Here is a 21,707-nt window from a genome sequence, read left to right as displayed (position 1 = left end):
TGAGCCGGACCTGCCTCCACTGGCCATTAGAGTAAGCCCCCCCCTCCAGATGCCTTGTTGCTTATTCCATAAAAAAAGAAAAAAAGACGTGCCTTATTAAAATATGCATCTATGACTATGATAATAATAAAGATAATGTTGTCCGCCATCGTTGCAAGTTGCTCTTCTTCTCGGGCCATCTCGCCCATAAATAATGGCCCATATAGAGCCCGAAAATAATAATAATAACGATGATGACGACCATAAGGAAAAGTCGTATACCCTGGCAACCGCCTATATATATATATATATATATATCAACCATCTTAGAGAAGAGGGAAGAGAAACTGGGAACACAAACACCGGCCACCACCAAGAACACAATGGCTGAGCCTAAGAAACTTCACATAGCTATGTTCCCATGGTTAGCCTTTGGTCACATAATCCCATTTTTAGAGCTTGGCAAGCTCATAGCCCGAAAGGGTCATCATATTTCATTCATATCCACACCAAGAAACATTGATCGCCTCCCGAAGATCCCTCCACATTTAGCACCCTTGATAACTTTAGTGAAACTTCCTTTACCACATGTAGAGAACTTGCCAGAAAACGCAGAGGCCACCATGGACGTACCATACCACATAATCCCATACCTTAAGAAAGCCCACGATGGTCTCCAAGAACCTTTATCTAACTTTTTAGAATCTTCAGCTCCTGATTGGATTATTCACGACTTTGCTCCTTACTGGTTACCACCAATCGCTACTAAGCTACGTATCTCCATGGCCTTCTTCAGTATTTTCAATGCATCATCCTTTTGTTTCTTTGGACCAACAAAGCCGAGTATAACGGAGGTCCAAGAACCACGTTCAGAGCCCGAACACTTCACGGTCTCTCCCAAATGGGTCCCCTTCCCATCCAAAATTGTGTTTCGGCTATTTGAGGCAAAGAAAATCTTCGAGAACTATGAAGAAAATGCTTCCGGTGTTTCGGACTGGTTTCGTTTGGCGACAGTGATGTCAGGCACCCAAGCCTTCGCTGTTAAAACCTGTATGGAAGTCGAAAATGAATGGGTGAATATCCTTGGAGAGCTCCATAACGTGCCTGTGATTCCAGTGGGCTTGTTGCCACCCTCGGCTCAAGAAAGAGTAGAAAACGAAGATAGTTCTTGGGATACAATTGTTGAGTGGCTAAACAAGCAAGAGAAACAGTCTGTGGTTTATATAGCACTCGGAAGTGAAATTCAACCAAGTCAAGAAGACTTCAACGAGTTGGCTCTTGGGCTTGAGCAATCTGGGTTGTCCTTCTTCTGGGCTCTAAGGAAGCGAAGTGTTGCTGGGGACTCGGTTGAATTACCAGAGGGGTTCGAGGAACGAACCAAAGATCGTGGGATTGTTTGGACAGGTTGGGCTCCTCAGTTAAAGATACTAGCTCACGAGTCAGTTGGAGGTTTCTTGACACACTGCGGTTGGAGTTCAGTGACTGAGGCATTCCAATTTGGACGTGCACTTGTTATGTTGCCATTCTTGGGGGACCAAGGATTGATCGCAAGGTTTTTGGAAGAGAAGCAGGTAGGAATTGAAGTGCCGAGAAATGAGCAAGACGGGTCATTTACTAGGGATTCGGTTGCTGAGACGTTGAGGTTGGTGATGAAGGATGAGAAGGGAAAGATTTACCGAGACAAAGCAAAAGAAATGAACATCATTTTCGGAGACTTGGACATCCAGTACCAATGTATAGACAAATTTGTTGAGTTTCTTGAAAATAAATCTTAAAAGTTTGAAACATCTGAAGATTGCAAATTAGACTTGTCTCTGTAATCAAAATAAGCTAAATGCTAATAATAATAATAATAAGCAATTTTCCATGATTTTGTTTTTCATATGTTTGATCGTTATTGATTGTGTCCAATCATACATTGAAATTTATTTTACTTGGAAATATCTTCCAGATGGAGGGTGTCTTTTACTCAGATGTTTTGTTTTGTATTTATTGTCTCTGTTGTTGTTGTTGTTTTTTTTTTTTTTTTTTTTTTTTTTTTTTTTTGAATTTGTTAAAATCTCTCTTGCTCTTACCTGACTTTGTTAACCTTAAGAGATGGGTTTTACCGTTTGTGTTACAAGAAGAGAAGACAGAATTATGAAGAATTGCAAGTTGAAGTTGTTTAAGTTAGTTGATGAAACTAGTTATATGACTCGTTGTATAGTTATACACTTATATCCTCTTCGGCATGACAAACAGTTATGAGCTTTAGAAGTTTTACACGCTACACTACAACATGTCCATGTCTAGCATTATTTCCGTTATATTGATTGATTCCGCAAATGGTTTTTCTGATGCATATTTCTGCAAGTATTATATTTTAATTGGTTGAAGGCTTAGTTAGTGGAGTTACTTTTCAAGTGTAAGTTGGCATTATTTATTATTATTATTATTATTTTCCTCCCTATTACAAATATTTTTAATAGAGGACGTGCTCCACGACCTGCGTGCTCGATATTACTTTTTTAATAACATGCATGTTCATTATTACTTATTTTATAATATTCATGCGTATTATAATGTTTGAAATTTCGATTATATACTATTAATCTTATCACACGCGCTTTGCTTAGTATCATATATTTTTCATTTATATCAATTTGAGATTTACACTTTTTCTCACAAAATTTGCACATTTAGAACTACTAATATGGTCAAAAATATCATAAGGCTCGCTCTAAAAAATGAACAAATCCATACAAATATATGATTTAAATACTATTTTAGTATTCATTTTTTAGAATATATTAACATATAACACATGTAAGCCCATGGATGCATTTAAAATTAAATACAATTTTTATTATAGAATATAAATAATTAGTCAAATAATTAAAAAAAATAGCATGTAACACATGCATACGTATATATACATTTAAAATTAAACACAATTTTTATCATAAAAATATAAATAATTAGTCAATTTTTTTAAAGTAGACGTAATTAGTCACATATTAAAATTCCTATCTAAATTTAATACTACTCATGATCATTTTTTTTTTTCTAATATTTAAAAAGATAGAACATATGAAGATTTTTGTTGTGTGGTGAATTTTATTGAGTATTTGTAATTGGTTTTTTTTTTAAAAAAAAATTTGTAGTTCATTAGTATTAAATTCTTAGTATTTTGTACTCCCTCCGTCCCACTTTGTTTGTCCTCTATTCCATTTTGGGATGTCCCAAAATATTGTCCTGTTTCTAAAAATAAAAGTCATTAATTTACTAATGTTCCTATTATATCCCTATTAATTTACTAATTCAATTTTTTGATAAATTTATTTAAGGGTAGTTTTGAAAACTTATACATTTTTAAAAGGTAGACAAGATAATAAATGATATTCCCTTAAAATTTTTGACTTTTCAAACAGGACAAACAAAGTGGGACGGAGGGAGTATTCATTAACTCACTTGACACAAAAATTAATAAACATAAGTAGACACATGGCACAAATTTTAGTGAATAATTATAGTGTGGTTCTCTTATAAATTTAGACACATGACGCAAAATTGAATTTTAATTTCAAATTCTAATTAAACTTTCTCTAATATATATATATATATATATATAATGAAGAAAAAAAATTGTAATCCGACATATCCATAAATAACCATAATTATTTAAATCCTAAAAATGCCACCACATGCCTATTGATTTTTTTTAACATGTGTTTATTTGCTATTTGGTTCCTGTGGGGCCCAAATGATTTACGGGCCAGGCCCATCTACCTGGGGAAAATCCGAAGGCCCAAGCCGAGGAGGGCTATGGCCCAAGCTCGACAAAATAGCCTGTGGATATCGCCGAGGACGGCTCAGTCCTCGGCAGACCCAAAGTTCCCCCCCTGAAGGAAGGGTAAAAATGGTATAGGACCGAAATCAGGACGAAAGATCTAAAATATCCAGGGAAAGCTACTCTCACTGCCATTCAATGCTCTGAACCTGACAGAGCCGCAATCTTTGGCTTTTACAACCACCCCCAACGACTTTGAATATGGGCTGATGGGACAAGTATCAATTTTGGAAAGGTTGACCCTATACGTGGACGAAGGACAGTGGACGCAGGCGGGTATAAAAGGAAAAATAAGTAACCTAAAGGAGGGGGGTTGGGAAAAATGGCCAAAAACCAGAGCCTCCCAGCCCACCTCCAGGAGAAAGACTCCAGGGGTGAAGGAAAACCAAAACTTGTATGAATACCACGAGAAGCCCACCGCCTCTCGACCAAGGCCTAGCCTTCCAAACCCACGCTCTACAAATGATGTTGTTAGGGGCCTTTTCACGTGCGAACCCGACACTGTTACGGTCCGCCACGAATCGCGTCCTTACAATTGGCGCCGTCTGTGGGAAAGGCTTGTGTGTTGGTATAGGAAGTGGGTCGATAGAGTTTCTTCGTTATATCTAACCGTTGGTTATAGAGTTCTAGTACAAAGTTCTGTTACGGACTATGTTTCTTGACTAGGGGCTTGGTTGAGGAGCTAACTTCCTTAAAGCCAAGGTCCCCCGTAAAGAGAAAACTAGGTTTTGGACAGAACCAAGGCATTGCATGGTCTACGGACTCAAGCCTCTGGGGAAACCAACTACCTGGATGTGGAAAACTAGGTTTTGGACAGAACCAAGGCATTGCATAGTCCTCGGACTCAAGCCTCTGGGGAAACCGACTACCTGGATGAGGAAAACTAGGTTTTGGACAAAACCAAGGCATTGCATAGTCCTCGGACTCAAGCCTCTGGGGAAACCAACTACCTGGATGGGGAACCAACTATTTTTAAAAAAAAACTATGGCACATAAACCTCAAAATCCATCCGAAGAGAGCTCCGCGTTAACAGATGGGTTAATACCTTGATTGCGCGGATTCCTCGGTCTACCCTCTGATCCCTCAATATCAAAGGGGTTGATGCGATACGGCGTAACATATTATCCAGAAGCACAACCAAAGCCCCTCGCTACTCGGCTACCCTCTCGGATGAATTACTTAGAGTTTGTCGTACTCGGACATCGCTCTTGCATGCATCGCGTAGCACTCAGCCGTTATCCCGGTTAGTTCCAAGAGTTTAATTTATTTGATGATTAACCTTGTTATGTTTGATAATATTTGTAAGTCTAAACTAGTAGGAATCTGTATTAAGGCCTTTCTCTGCCTAGAATATCATTAAGGGCAAACTCATATTTAATATTCATGCATAAAGTAGTGGTTACGGAGAAGAAAGATATGTATAGAGAAATAAACACATATTTTATTAAGACAAAGGAACAGTACAGTGTACAATGGAAAGCTGAAACAAAGCCTACATCGAAGCTAACTACGTAAGTAACGAAGAATACAAGAGAGTGAAGATAAAGCCGAGGAGGCAGTTCAGAGGAGAGGTTGGCTACTGCCTCGAGACCTTATTCCCCCTCCATGCTTTTGCACGCCCATAACTCAGGCAGCAAAAGAACCCAACTTGGGGCCTGCACCGGTACAGAAAAGGTGCAGGAAACCTGACCTCAGGCTAACACCATCTACAGAAAAGGTGCAGGGAGCCCGAAGTTGGGAAGCCCCCGCAAAAATTTACCTGCTACAAGGCAGACGGCGCTGATGGCGGAAATTCCTTTTTCTGACATACCAAAAATCTGGCATGACCAGAACCTGCTTCGGATTTTGACTAAAAGAAGGAAGAATACCATCTTCCTCCTGTCAAGGCGGAGGACTGGCTTGAATCTGTGCCATCCTTGTCCATACCATATCACCTTGAGGATTCGGTGCCTCTGAAGCGCGCGGAGACTTTTCATCCCTATCCAAGCCTCAAACATCTTGCTTTGGGGCAGTGGCACTAGAAAGAGAGATCGCGGATATGGAAGAAATATAATTCTGAAAGGAACGGGAGAGTTCATGTGCAAGTGAAGTGATCCCCTATCCCATTTATACCCAGAAGTAAACCGATGGCATTTAATTCGCGCAGCGTCCCAAGGAACGCTACAGACAAAACGTCTCTGGCTCGATTTCCAACGTCGTCTGCAACCCTGAGGTTAAAGGAATCTCGAGAGGGTGCACCTCGAACACGGGGACGCCAAAAGGTACCGCGTGATCAAAAGTTATGGAAACACCTCTTAATTTGTGGGCCTAGTAAATTCGTGGCCCAGGCCCGTTCAGCATATGGGCCCAGGGACAGAACCAAGGCCTTGTATGGTCCTCAGACCCAAGCCTATGGGGAAACCAAGTACAAAAAATTATAAAAATTACAAGTTTTGGACAGAACCAAGGCCTTGTATGGTCCTCGGACCCAAGCCTATGGGGAAACCAAGTACAAAAAATTATAAAAATTACAAGTTTTGGACAGAACCAAAGCCTTGTATGGTCCTCGGACCCAAGCCTATGGGGAAACCAAGTACAAAAAATTATAAAAATTACAAGTTTTGGACAGAATTAAGGCCTTGTATGGTCCTCGGACCCAAGCCAATGGGGAAACCAAATACTTGGATAAGAAAAGGTTTGAATCTCGTAAGATGGGTTACTTGATAAAAATGTCAGGTCACTTCATCCACGGCTTAAACACCATAAAAGGTTAAGGCCAATAAAGGTGTAAAGAAGGGGGTGGAAAGCCCCAGCACTTAGTCATATAAGAAGGCCGCTCATTTGGTGGGTGCTATATCTTCAAATGGTTATTCCTTACATGACATCAAGCCTTCGTTTTTCTCCTCGACTAGCATGAGGTAAGTATTACTCTTCACTGATCGGCCTTATTATGCCAAGCATTTCTATTAAAGTTATGGCGATGTCTTTTTATTATCAAATCTTTTGGTCTTAGCCGTCATTGATTTAGATGCCATATTAATATGCCGAGCAGCGTTTGTAGATCCAAAAGAAAAAAAAAGTATAGAGACAAAACATGCGAAATAAAATAACAACGATTTTTATTAATACGAAAAATTATTACAATGTACAAAGAATGGCTCGAACGAGCCTATACAAAATGCGAACTGCCTAAGCGATAGTTACATCCGTAGTACAGATAACTAAACTCCCAGGCGTCTTCTAAACTCGTTTTCAATTTCTCTCCAATCTTTGCCTCGATACTGCTCATATTATGATAAGAACCTTCTTTGGGAAGAAATGGCGGAGAAGGAAATAGTAAGGAAGAAATCAATGAAGAAGATGGAGGAGATGAATGAAGAAGATGGAGGACATGAGTAAAGAAGGAGGAGAAGAAGAGAGAAGAGATGAAAAGAAAGAAAAATGAGCAAAAGAGGGAGAAGTGAAAGCACCAGGATGGAACTGGTGCTGGGAAGACTAAGAAAGGGAGATGGAGAATAGCCCCAGTGAAGGAAGAGAGGAAGAAGTAGAGATACTTAGTCCCTGCCTCGATCCTGACTCCCAACACACTGGAGCCATACTAGGTATGCTCATAGGAGAGCGGTTGGTACTGATGATGGGTGTTCTCGACTCAGTCACGCCGGAAGTTTGACGTGACGAGTCCCTGTTTCAGATTTTGACTGAAAGAAGGGTGAGGTTGATTTTGAGTCTTCGCCATCCCTGTCCCGATCGAGCCATAATGAGCTTTACTGGAACATGGCGTCTATGGGAGGGGTTTGGCTCCTGCATCACTTGTTGTTATGATGAAATGTATCACGATTTAGTTTGTGAACCAGTGGGTAAAATGAACCCTCGGGGAGGCCAAATATTTCAAATCTCAGAAAGATGAGAAGGAATTCTTTACAAAAACAATAACCTCCGCCTTTCCTTCTTATACTGAGGGTGGAGCGGGAGACATTTAATAGGTTCAGATATCCAAAGGAATCTGCCAACACGAACATGCCAGTTCCGTTTCTCCACCCCATCAAAACAAACCACCGAATTAAAGCAGTCTCGTAAATAGTGGTCATTAAAAGCACGTTTTGGGATACCCAAACGATAAGAGCGCATCAAGAACGAAATCAAAAGGCTGCCTCATAGACCGGCGCGTTTCTTGGACAGATGAGGAGCCGCCAGCATTATTAAAAGGCCAAATTGATTGGGCCGTAGGAAGAGGTTTGGCATCACCAAAACCCCCATTTCCAACCAAGAGGTTGGACAGCCGGGTTTTGAGGGGCTATTGTGGGGCCCAAATGATTTACGGGTCAGGCCCATCTACCTGGGGAAAATCCGAAGGCCCAAGCCGAGGAGGGCTATGACCCAAGCTCGACAAAATAGCCTGTGGATATCGCCGAGGACGGCTCAGTCCTCGGCAAACCCAAAGTTCCCCCCCTAAAGGAAGGGTAAAAACGGTATAGGACCGAAATCAGGACGAAAGATCTAAAATATCCAGGGAAAGCTGCTCTCACTGCCATTCAATGCTCTGAACCTGACAGAGCCGCAGTCTTTGGCTTTTACAACCACCCCCAACGACTTTGAATATGGGCTGATGGGACAAGTATCAATTTTGGAAAGGTTGACCCTATACGTGGACGAATGACAGTGGACGCAGGCGGGTATAAAAGGAAAAATAAGTAACCTAAAGGAGGGGGGTTGGGAAAAATGGCCAAAAACCAAAGCCTCCCAGCCCACCTCCAGGAGAAAGACTCCAGGGGTGAAGGAAAACCAAAACTTGTATGAATACCACGAAAAGCCCACCGCCTCTCGACCAAGGCCTAGCCTTCCAAACCCACGCTCTACAAATGATGTTGTTAGGGGCCTTTTCACGTGCGAACCTGACACTGTTACGGTCCGCCACGAATCGCGTCCTTACAGTTCCCTTTTTCCTTTTTTTAGGAGTATTTTTTTTTTTTTTTAAAAAAGAACTTTTAAGGCTGAAAACATATGATTTATGGTTTATAATTTTTGATTTGTAAAATTAAATATACATGTCAAGAGACCTAAAAATTAAATAATACCTCGATAGAATAGCAAAATACAAAATTCTACTATTTCATATATCAAGTTTAATTTCACATACATCTAAATACCTCAATCACTTGTAAAGATTAAGCACTTTCCAAAAATATAAATAAACACAAATAACATGTATAAAGACTCTATTTCTTTCTCAAACATACATTTTAGAAACCCAAATGCTGTTAAAGCATTGTATCTAGTTTTGACAATGTTGCTGAGAAGTTTAGATTAGATGCACCCAAAACCAAAGCAAATCTCATACTCTTCTTTGTTTCTTCTAATTACTTTTATATCATATATAGCTTATTAAATTAAAATGAATTTAATGTATACTGATGTGTATGAAATATTTTTTTTTTTTATTTAGTTAAAATTAATAAATTTTAATTTTAATTTTAATGCTGATATGACATTTTTTTAATGTCAAAATTGATTTTTTTTTTAATTATTATTTTAATATATCATCAGTCACGTCAACTTTTTCGGTTAGTTGGATGACGGTAAGGACTTAAATGTCACACGTTAATTAATTTAGGAACTAAAAATGATAAAATGAAAATATAAAATAAAAAAAAAATCAAAATATGAGTATTAAAAATACATTTACATCATTTTTATATTGTGTTAAGATTTGTTCCCATAGGTGTGAAGTTTCTGCACAATTTTTCTTTAAAGAATAGTGACCTAAGTACTGGACTTGATGATATACAGAAGCCTAATAGTCTAGGCATGCTTGGAGTTCTGACATAGACTCACATGCTTTTGGAAAAAAAAAAAAAAAAGGTGTGGTGTATTTGTAAATGTTCTGGTGCTTTGATTTTTGTATCATATGGTACTTAGTTTGTCATCATCTCGGGAGAACTAATGCCGGCAAGAAATGAAAAGGAAAAAAAAAAAAAAAAAAAAAAAAACACCTATAGACCCGTAGAAGGAAAAGAAAAGAAAAAGAATGTTGCGGTGGATTTTTAAATGTCCTGGTGCTTTGATTCTTGTATCATATATAAGATGGATCATTTTAGCAGTTTTTCTCCTGACTAGGTACCGTTACAAGTTTTTCTTAAATTATTTGATTATTGAGTAAATGATAACTGCAAAATTGTTTTGGATGATGTCTAAAGATTTTAAAAGAAGTGTTAGGGAGAAGTTTCTTTTAGTATGGCTTTTGGAGATAAGTAACCTCATCCTAATTGAATTTTATTTTGCTTATATTAATATGTTTTTAACTACTTAAAATTGTTTATAATTGTTAGAATTTTCATTTCTATAGTATCACTGATTTCAAGTAAAGGATTATTACAAATATATTTTAATACTGAGTATATGATTTTTATATACATGCTTGAATAAGATATATTTTTGTTAGAAATTATGATTTCATATATATGATTATGGACAATCTAACAATGAATTGATTCTGATACCCAGACAATGGGGTTATTCATTGATACTCAGATACTCAAACCAATGAGATTATTCATTGGTACTCTGATATTCAGTCAATGGGGGGTTATTCATTGGTATTCTAATACCCAAATCAATGGGGGTTATTCATTGGTACTCTGATACCCGGCTAATGGGGGTTATTCATTAGTACTCTAATGCCCAATCACGGGGATATAGCGTGACCATAGTCATAAGATTGTTAAGAATATGAATTACGTTTGAATATTTGAACTATTTTGAGTCCTTAAAACTACATATGTGATTTTGGAAATGTTTGAGTATTTAAACTATTTTGAGTCACTAAAACTGCTTATGTATTTTTGGAACCTATTATAAGTTATAGCTTTTGATAACTGAATATTTTCTAAACCATCTAAAACTGCTTTTGATGTTGTGTTGTGAGCAAGAAAAGACGCTTAGTGATTTTGGGATTTGATGGTCTTCTAATAGTTTTATATTTATTGGCCAATTGGCATTATGTACATAAGGTTTGAATTTTGTTCTTTTTAAATTATTAGAGATCTATTCATAAAGAAATTGTTGAGGTATTTTTTAGGATAAATTTTAGTTGCTATGAAGGCCTTGCACACTTGTAGGACGCTTACTTTATAAGCATGCGGCGGTTGTCATGTGCCTCTCTTTATAGTTGAGTTTGGGACGTGACAATTTTAATGGTATTAGAGCTTAGATTATGATCTTGTAGACTTTATGCTAGGTTTTGATTTAGAATGAAATATGCGCCCTAGGCATTACAATTCTAGTTATTGTTTATGAAGGTTATTAGGTCATAGATAGTGTTCTTTTGATGACTTGATGAGAAGTGTAAGTGAGGTTCCATCATATGATGATTTGTTAGGTCATATTTGAAGGATTTGATATTTATGTCTATGTGGTTATGCGTACGTGACTTATATATACAAAAGGGAGGATTTAAATTGATATACTTCTATGTTCTTATACTAGTATTAAGTGGGTGTGTTTTATTCTTGAAATTTTGTAATTGATCAAATTGGTTATTAAAACTTCTTCTTCTTATTAAAAAGGAAAAGAGAGTGAGAAAAGAACAAGCAAAGGAAATCTTCCTGCTGTTTTACGACTGATCTTTTGAAAACTCATTTGATAGTTTTGCCTAATATAAACTTATATATTTTTTGGAACATATATGTTGTGTCTACAATGAATTTTTATTTTAAGAAGTTAATTAACTCGAGCAACATAATTTTAACTATAATTTACTTATTAATTATTACCATAAATTTTTAAGGGGTTTTAGTGTTGGTGTTTACCATATATGGGAAAAGAACAAGGTAAAAAAGTAGCTTCTAAACAAGCCTAACTTGTTCAATAACAAATTAACCAAACTTAAACATGTAATTATTTTTGTTGATGGGCCCAAACTTGGTTCTTGTTCGAAATAAAATTAAATGAACAATCTTGAACTCTTAATATTTGGCTTGGCTTGGTTTCGCTCATTTGAAGCCCTAAATTTCACAACCAGTCTACTAGGGATAGTCTCATAGTCTAGTTGAAAAAATGATGACCTCATCTTCTTCTATTTCTTTTTTTTTTCTTTTTATACAAGGCAGAAATTCTACTCTAACCTAATTTAAGTGTATATGTATGTGAAATTTCCTCCTGAAAACTTAAACCCCAGCATTTACCCGCCACACCCCATAAGCAGTTATTAAACCGCAAATTAATTATGTCAATGATTACGTCCACAACAAGCCAAATAGGCCTTGATAATGGGTGTCAATTCTAGATTAAGGTAACACTTTTGCTTGATTTGTGAATTGTGTGTGTGTATGTTCTCTTTCTTTTATCTTGTTGATATTAAGGGAATTGCCACCAATCATTGATTTTTTAAGGTGTGATTAATTAATCACCTATGTCTAATTGATTTTATTTCCTAATTTAAGCTATAGGGGGTTCTAACGAATCCTAAGCTAAATTAGGATCTAAATTATGTATCGAACCAAAAGACATGAATTCAAAAGTTTGGTTATTTTTAATGGAAAGTGTTAGGGACCCTGCAATATCCATATAGAGATGATATGATGTAATGAGCTATGTATTGTATAAGAGTAAAATGAAAAAATTAAAAATAATGCATTAGTCATTACATAAACTTATATATTTTTTGGAACATATATTGTGGGGCCAGGGAACTTATGATCTGGTCCACGCTCTACCAGGGCCCAGGGCCCGTGCCTAGGAGGGTATTTACTGAGGACGAGTGGGGAAAGGCCGAAATGCCGGGGACACAGCCGAGGATGACCATGTCCTCGGCACTCCCAGACTTCAAAGGGAAGAGCAACATCTCGTTGAGGGCTGCCCCCAAAAAAGCCCCCTGAAGGAGATGCGAGTAGAATGGGACCCACGTGGGGGTACGGTGTGAAACTGGTTCAGGGTAAATACGTCCCCTCTGCATTAAATGCACCCGCCAATGTCCTAACCATGTTAATGAGAAAAAACGCCTGGACAGGGTAACTTCGATCATCGCGACTAACAAAAAGTAAGGAGGGACAGCTGATGGGACGGGTACTGAAGTATGCACCTGTCTGATCAACAAGTGGAGGGCTAAGATCAACCAAGAAGGGCTATATAATGTGAAGGTTGATGCACCAAGATGGGGGGGCTGGGAAAAATGGCCAAGAACCAGAGCCTCCCAGTTCGCCTCCAAGAGAAAGACTCCTCGAGCAAACACGATTTAATTCTATATGAACACCATGACAAACCCCCGTCCGGTGACCAAGGCCTAGCCTTTCAAACTCACGCTCTACAAATGATATTGTTTGGGCCTTTTTTACGTGCGAACCAATATCATTTTGGGTCGTTACAAATTGTGTCCTTACAATTGGCGCCGTCTGTGGGAAAGGCTTGTGTCTTGGCACAGGTGGTGGGTTGAGACAATCCCCCACATCATTTCCGACAGCCGATTGTAGTGTTCTAGCGTAAAGTTCCACTAAGGGCTACGTTTCTTCACTAGGGGTTGCGCTTCGTAGCGTCAGCAACACGGACGGTTCTAGGGGCTTGGCCGAGGAGCTAATCCCCCTAAACCAAGGTCCCACGATATAGCCGAGGGGCTAATCCCCCCAACTACTTAAAAATCAAGTTTTGGACAGAACCAAGGTATTGCATAGTCCTCAGACTCAAACCTATGGGGAAACCAACTACTTAAAAAATCAAGTTTTGGACAGAACCAAGGTATTGCATGGTCCTCGGACTCAAACCTATGGGAAAACCAACTACTTAAAAATCAAGTTTTGAACAGAACCAAGGTATTGCATGGTCCTCTGACTCAAACCTATGGGGAAACCAACTACTTAAAAATCAGGTTTTGGACAGAACCAAGGTATTGCATGGTCCTCAGACTCAAACCTATGGGGAAACCAACTACTTAAAAATCAGGTTTTGGACAGAACCAAGGTATTGCATGGTCCTCGGACTCAAACCTATGGGGAAACCAACTACTTAAAAATCAAGTTTTGGACAGAACCAATGTATTGCATGGTCCTCAGACTCAAACCTATGGGGAAACCAACTACTTAAAAATTAGGTTTTGGATAGAACCAAGGTATTGCATGGTCCTCGGACTCAAACCTATGGGGAAACCAACTACTTAAAAATCAAGTTTTGGACAGAACCAAGATATTGCATGGTCCTCGGACTCAAACCTATGGGGAAGCCAACTACTTCAAAGAAACCTGGACACTAAGCAGGACCTAACACTACACGTGACATCTCGGATGATGCCTATATCTCCACTGAATAAGGGTCAGACATGAGCTCAAGGCTCTACAGATGCGGGTAAGCTAACGTTCTGAAACATGATTCTAAATATATCGCATGCACAAATATTCATACGTGTTAAGATAATTAGTTCAAAAATCATAAACAATAGTAAGTATCGACAAGGGCAACTAACAAGTAACCAAAAGGAAAGAGGAAGAAAAGAATTTCATATACGCGTTCAACAGGTTCAAACTACCAGCAGATTACAAAGTTTTCAAAACAAAAAAGAAACTAGTTAATCATTAAACTAAAAACAAATACGGAGCCTAGCCGGGGTTTCTACTTCTTCAATTCTGCGTCGGCCACATCCTGGGAAGGTAAAACGGGATCAGCTTCGATGCCCTGGAGGACAGTCCCTTTTGGGGAAGACTGAGCAGGATCGGTGTTTGTGCTCTTGGGGACCACAGCAAGGGGAATGGCCTGTAGGGGCTGAGCAAGTATGGCTAGCTCTTCGGCATTAGGCATCTGAGCACCGACCACAGGCTCAGCAACCTCTTTGGGTTCCTCGGGTTCCATACGCTCAGATGCTTCTATCACATCCTGAAACTCTCCCCCTTTAAGCGGCTCGCTAGGAGAGGTGCCGACCTGTACAGCTTCTGACTGAGTGACCCCTCCCTCATGTTGGTCGCTCACAGCCTCGGAGCTGGTGGAGGTGGCCTCATGGATGGCTGTAGGATAAAATATGTTCTCCGCTTTCCACAAATCAGACGAAGCATCCACCCCAGCTCGCTTCAAGGCCTCTTCCCAAACCTGGGAGCAGTAAAGCCTGCATACTCCGGGAATTTGGGCTTTAAGGGAGGCTTGGGTGTCAACTACCCCCCCGTTGTAACCCTCATCCTCAGTCGTTTCCTTGGCAGCCTCAGCCTCATTTCTGGCAAAATCAGCCTCCTGCTTGGCCCTCATGGCTTCATCCCGGGCATACTCCACCACACCTTTGTCATTCTCTGCCAAGATCAGTCTTTTTATTTAAATCACTTATCTGCTCCTTGGCTATTCGCAACTGATCCTCGACTTCTAGCAAACGTTTTGTTTAGTCCTCGGCCTGTTTTTGAGCGCTCGCTAAACCCGCCGAGGCGTTATCCCTTTCTCGGATAGCTTCTGTTAAGGCAGCCTTGTCTTTGGCGAGGTCGTCCTCGAAAGCTTTGAGAGTCCGCGTGGCCTCTAAGCGCTTGGAGCATTCATTCTCGGCCACCTGACTTTGCTTGTTCACTTCCTCCTCCATCCTATAGGTAGCCTGGATAGCCTATCAAGGGAGATAAATACATCGTGAGTGACGGACCGGGAGTAAGAGTTAATAAAGTTTTAGGTTTCAAGAGCCTTACCATGCCCAAGTGTCTCTTTGTGCTGAGGAAAACCTCCTGCATCCTCATTTTCTTCAACTCATCCACGTCGGTGGGAAGCAGCATGGTTCTCCCTAGTGCGTCTGCCACATAACCACCCTCGCCATCTCCAGGGTCCCTCATAGACGCGGTTTCCAGTAGTGGCCCCCCGTGGAGCATTGGGGCGGGAAGCCAGGCGCTTGGCAAGGATTGGGCCTCGATCCCCTTTCCCTTGCCTTGGGAAGATTGGGTTTCGGTCTCTTTACCCTTACTTTGGTGCCCAATCTTCAATTGTTTCGCACGCGAGGCTTCCTCCCTCTCCTTAGAAGGTTGGGATTTTCCCCCATCCATGGTTTCCTTACCCTTGAGACTCCTCTTTCTCTTTGAATCAGTGCTCTCCGGCCGAGGAGGTAGAGCTGGTTGAGGAGGAGCAGGAAGGTTGGGGCGGGGGGATTGTGGCTGTGACTTTGTGGAGGATGACCTAGTCTAGATAGTCTGGGGCTGAGGTGGTGAGGGCAGAGCATTGGATTGCGGAGTTCCCTGTGCACCCTTCCCCGGTTGACCCTCGAGGAGGTCGAATAAGCTGGTTGGGGGCTTTCTCTTAAGTCCCATCTCAGCTTGGGAAGATGTGCCTACTGATGACAATTCCGCCTCGGACAAGGTCGGGTCCCCTATATCACCAGAAGGATCCTCGGATTGGTCGGCTAGGTCAAATACCCCAAATCCCTCCTCAAATTGATCTAATTCGCCTTCGTCCTCCGCTCCTTGATGAGATGAGGAGAGGTCCACTCGTGGGACGCCCTCGGGGACAGATGATCCTTCGGAGATTAAAAATCCTGACTCGACCACGGCAATTTTTGAGAGCCAAGGACGGCTATCGTTGATCACATGCCTAAGGTCGACAAATGACTTCTGAAAGGGAGCGTACCCTAATATTTTGTGAGCGGCTCGGACTTGACCATCTCCGTCATTTACAAAAACTGCCGCTTGTAAAACAGTCTCCAAGTCCACCCGGTTAACTAAGTGAAAATGCCGTTGAAAAGCGTGTGGATCTACAAAAAAAAAAAAAAAACACATACGCATGGTTAGTTTTCGAACCACATCAGATTAGAATGGCGCAAAGGGTCGGCGCCCTTCCATTCCCTATACCCCACCTGGTTCTCCTTCTACTGTGGGGCACGGATTGCCATCATGCCATTCACCGGAGACGATAAGGAAATCCTTATTTAATCCCTTGTTGGAATCAGGGAGGTATTGAATTAGTCGAACCCTTTCGTCTCTCGTCTTCATGTAGTAGGATTTTCCCTTCAAATTTTGGAGATTATAGCACCAATTCACGTCATGGTGGGTCAGTTTTAGCCCCATCTTTTCGTTTAAAGCATCCACACAATCCAGAATCCTAAACATGTTACCGGTGCACTGGGTGGGGGCTAATCGAAAGTGCCTGAGGTAACCCCTTGTTACCGGCCCCATAGGGATTCTCATACCCCCCTTTACAAAGGCGAGGACGGAAATTACTACCTCGCCCATTTCCCTCTTATAGTGCCACTCCCCCATCTTACAATGCCTCAGACTTACGTTGGGAGGAATCCTGTAATCGACGATGAACTTTTTCATCGTCTTTTCAGTATTGACTAATTTCCTCAGTCTCAATTTAGCCATCTCTACGATTTTCTAAACAAACTCAACCAGCGACGGGAGAAGAATGGGAACCAAAGAAAAATAAACCCAGAAAAGAAAAAGCACGAGTTAATGGAGGCAGGGAACTTATAGAAAAAAGGAAAGACGCTTCGGACAGGCTTTTTGTGCTGGAGATAGACTTGAGTTTGGACGAAAGTTCAGATTAACCCAGGGTATACGTGTTAGAACTCTTAAGTGCAAAACTGAAGAAACAAATCCGTTCCAAAAAACATTAGGTTTCCTATTGAGAGTAACTGTACGAATTTTCCCGCCCATAAAGGCCAAGGAATCCCCACCGTTAGATCTCCATCATGCCGTAGAACGTGGGAAACACAGAGCCGCCCGCATTTAATGAGGCCACGCTTCACCTTCCAAAGTCTCCAGGAACGTGTCTCGGGCAGACAAAAAGTCTCGGGAACCGATAGGTGATAAGGATTGACAGGCATTGACAGATGTCTGATGTCATCAAAACCCTCCTATCCGTCCGAGAAGCCGGATAGCAGGATTTTGAGAGGCTATTGTAGGGCCAGGGAACTTATGATTCGGCCCACGCTCTACCAGGGCCCAGGGCCCGTGCCGAGGAGGATATTTATCGAGGACGAGTGGGGAAAGGCCGAAATGCCGGGGACACAGCCGAGGATGACCCTGTCCTCGGCACTCCCAGACTTCAAAGGGAAGAGCAACATCTCGTTGAGGGCTGCCCCCAAAAAAGCCCCCTGAAGGAGATGCAAGTAGAATGGGACCCACGTGGGGGTACGGTGCGAAACTGGTTCAGGGTAAATACGTCCCCTCCGCATTAAATTCACCCGCCAACGTCCTAACCATGTTAATGAGAAAAGACGCCTGGATAGGGTGACTTCGATCATCGCGACTAACAAAAAGCAAAGAGGGACAGCTGATGGGACGGGTACTGAAGTATGCACCTGCCTGATCAACAAGTGGAGGACTAAGATCAACCAAGAAGAGTTATATAATGTGAAGGTTGATGCACCAAGGTGGGGGGGCTGGGAAAAATGGCCAAAAACCAGAGCCTCCCAGTCCGCCTCCAGGAGAAAGACTCCTCGAGCAAACACGATTTAATTCTATATGAATACCACGACAAACCCCCGTCCGGTGATCAAGGTCTAGCTTTTCAAACCCACGCTCTACAAATGATATTGTTTAGGCCTTTTTTACGTGCGAACCCAATATCATTTTGGGTCGTTACAAATTGTGTCCTTACATATATCATGAATACATTTTGATTGAGCATTAGCTTAATGACATTGTCTAGTGTTTATAATAGAGATACCTAATGTTTGTAACCCCTACTTTATATATATATATATATATATATCAATCCGTTTAATGAGCTAGGTATCTTATAAAAGTAATAAACGTAACAATAAAATAAAAAATGACATTGTAATAATTTACAAAAGTGTAGTACAATTTTTTTAAACTAATTAGGGGGTTATTAGGTAAAATTTATATATAGCTCTTTAGTTTTAAAAAAATTATTGGAGTTTGATTTTTCATACGTACCAAACATCATAAAATATTTTAGGAGCACGTACCAAACATCATAAAATATTTTAGGAGCATTTTCAAAAATGCAACAAAAAAATAGTAGTTTTTTCTTAAAACATTTTCTAATGAAAAACATTTTTCATCAAAACAAATGCGGTTTAATAGAGCATTTATACATAATCGATCCACAAGAGAACATTAGCCCAAAACCCACCATATACACGATGCAACTAAAAGGTAGTTACATCTGCCAAAATGGAGTGGAAGTTGGTGTTGGCCTAGGTTTTGCAATACTTTCAGAGCAATGCTACAAACACATAAAATTTTACAATATTTTTTATAATTGTTAAGTTGACAAGTTTTTATTGGCTTTTAATTGGCTCCATTACTGAAATCACATTTTGACAAACTGCATACTACATTAGTGGACTAAAAAATTTGTCAAATTTTTTTATGTATGTAGACATTTTCGTACTTTTATGAGACTTACCATTGACTGGGACTTAGACAAACCACTCAATCAACTCTAATAGAAGCTGAAACAGGCTTTTTGAAACCAAAAAAATTAAAAGTACACTTAGTAAGATTTAAAAGTTGCTTTCTCTAAAAGTATCCGTTTGTTTCAGCTTTTAGTTACTTTCTATTTTTAGACATACTCTCCAATCAAATGCGCCTTCCCATGATAATAAAACTCCAATTTTCATGAGTAAAAATGACTTTGTAAATATTTTTTAATATTTTTGCAATTGACCCAGCTAATATGATTTTGACCCAGCTAATACTCAACAGCCGAACAAATAGTTACCATCACAACGTCCAACTTTTACAAACCCCAACAGGAACAAGTAACACAGCAATCATGCACAAAACATCTTTAACATGGAAAAAACTTATTACACACTTGAGTGTAAGTACACACAAGTGTCTTGCAACTGGCTTTAACTCACGATTAAACAAATAAATAAAGAACAGCCTTGTTTACGTAATTCTGGCGCCTACTCTTTTTACATTTTAATTACCGATGGTGACATTGCTTCGGTGTTCAAGAAACTCAACAAATTTGTCTATACATCGGTACTGGATGTCCCGGTTTCCGAAAACGTTGGCCATTTCCTTTGCTTTGTATCTGTAAATCTTTCCCTTCTCATCCTTCACCACCAACCTCAGTGTCTCAGCTACCGAGTCCCTAGTAAATGACCCATCTTGTTCATTTCTAGGTACTTCAATTCCTGTTTGCTTCTCTTCCAAAAACCTTGCGATTAATCCTTGGTCCCCCAAGAAAGGCAACATAACAAGTGCACGTCCAAATTGGAATGCCTCAGTCACTGAACTCCAACCACAGTGTGTCAAAAAACCTCCAACTGACTCGTGTGCTAATATCTTTAACTGAGGCGCCCAACCTGTCCAAACAATTCCACGATCTTTGGTTCGTTCCTCGAACCCCTCTGGTAATTCAACCGAGTCCCCAGCAACACTTCGCTTCCTTAGAGCCCAAAAGAAGGACAACCCAGATTGCTCTAGCCCAAGAGCCAACTCGGTGAAGTCTTCTTGACTTGGTTGAATTTCACTTCCGAGTGCTATATAAACCACAGACTCTTTCTCTTGCTTATTTAGCCACTCAACAATTGTATCCCAAGTACTATCTTCATTTTCTACTCTTTCTTGAGCCGAGGGTGGCAATAAGCCCACTGGAATCACAGGCATGTTATGAAGCTCACCAAGGAGCTTCACCCATTCACCTTCAGCTTCCATACAGGTTTTAATGGCGAAGGCTTGGGTGCCTGACATCACTGTCATGAGACGAAACATGTCCGAAACACCGGAAGCGTTTTCATCATAGTGGTCGAAGAATTTCTTCGCTTCAAATAGTCGAAACGCTATTTTGGATGGGAAGGGGACCCATTTAGGAGGGACAATGAAGTGTTCGGGCTCTGAACGTGGTTCTTGGACCTCCGTTATACTCAACTTTGTTGGTACAAAGAAAGATAAGGATGATGCATTGAAAATACTGAAGAAGGCCATGGAGATACGTAGCTTAGTAGCGATTGGTGGTAACCAGTAAGGAGCAAAGTCGTGAATAATCCAATCAGGAAGTGAATTTTCTAAAAAGTGAGATAAAGGTTCTTGGAGACCATCGTGGGCTATCTTAAGGTAGGGGATTATGTGGTGTGGTATGTCCATGGTAGCCTCTGCGTTTTCTGGCAAGTTCTTAACACGGGGTAAGGGAAGTTTCACTAGAGTTATCAAGGGTGTTAAATGTGGAGGGATCTTTGGGAGACGTTCAATGTTTCTAGGGGTGGATATGAATGAAATGCGATGACCCTTTCGGGCAATAAGCTTGCCGAGCTCAAAAAATGGGATTATGTGACCGAAGGCTAACCATGGGAACATGGCTATGTGAAGCTTCTTAGGCTCAGCCATGGAGTTAATGGATTGATGGTGCTGGTGACTTCTGAGTTTATCTTCACTTTTATAATTAATATTAATTTTGAGGGCGAATATTCAAGAAACCCGACAAATCTGTCTGCATATCAAATATGGTAAGTCAATAGGTTTTTACGAAAACATTTTCCAAATTTTGGCGTTAATGAATTGAAACTGAAAACAACAAGGCATAAATTGTTTTACAACACATAGCTCATACCGTTGTCTCTACTCCTACTCCTAGTCCTAGTCATACATAGCCCAACCAAGCCGCCATCACCTCTCCTGGCCCCCCCCACACACACACACACACAATTTCCGTCTATATTGTTGATTGCTAAGTCTTTAATCTTTTTCTCTCTTCCACTCTCACCGCAATTATTCATTTATTTCTTCCTCTTTAATTTCTCTATCAATCTTTTTCTTTTTTTTTCTAAAAAATATCCAGTTATGAGTCTTATGACTTATGAGTCTTGGGCTTATTTGCATCCACTACTTTACATTGGGTCCGGTTGACTGGTGCTAATTGTTAATTAATTATTTTAGAAAAAAATTTACATAACTTTAATGGAAACATAAAAGGCAGTTTAAAAAATTAAAATGCTAAAAGCATAAATTATTTTACAATCTTTTGACATGATAAATAGTTATTGGTAAGTAAAAAAATGATGTT

At 40.2% G+C, this 21,707-nt stretch overlaps 2 protein-coding genes across 2 annotated transcripts; one reads left to right on the top strand and one right to left on the bottom strand.

Moving 5' to 3' along the window:
* Positions 1 to 350: 350 nt before the first annotated feature.
* Positions 351 to 1,754, top strand: LOC115950200 (putative UDP-rhamnose:rhamnosyltransferase 1). The gene has a single exon (XM_031067439.1). It carries the CDS (start codon positions 363 to 365, stop codon positions 1,752 to 1,754), a length of 1,392 nt encoding a protein of 463 aa, XP_030923299.1. The 5' UTR covers positions 351 to 362.
* A 17,638-nt stretch (positions 1,755 to 19,392) lies between these two features.
* On the bottom strand, positions 19,393 to 21,088 carry LOC115994019 (putative UDP-rhamnose:rhamnosyltransferase 1). The gene has a single exon (XM_031118032.1). It carries the CDS (start codon positions 21,029 to 21,031, stop codon positions 19,622 to 19,624), a length of 1,410 nt encoding a protein of 469 aa, XP_030973892.1. The 5' UTR covers positions 21,032 to 21,088; the 3' UTR covers positions 19,393 to 19,621.
* Between the last annotated feature and the right edge of the window lie 619 nt (positions 21,089 to 21,707).

Source organism: Quercus lobata, chromosome 6, assembly GCF_001633185.2.
Source record: "Quercus lobata isolate SW786 chromosome 6, ValleyOak3.0 Primary Assembly, whole genome shotgun sequence".
NCBI lineage: Eukaryota > Viridiplantae > Streptophyta > Magnoliopsida > Fagales > Fagaceae > Quercus > Quercus lobata.
This window is presented reverse-complemented; position numbering and strand designations above follow the sequence as displayed.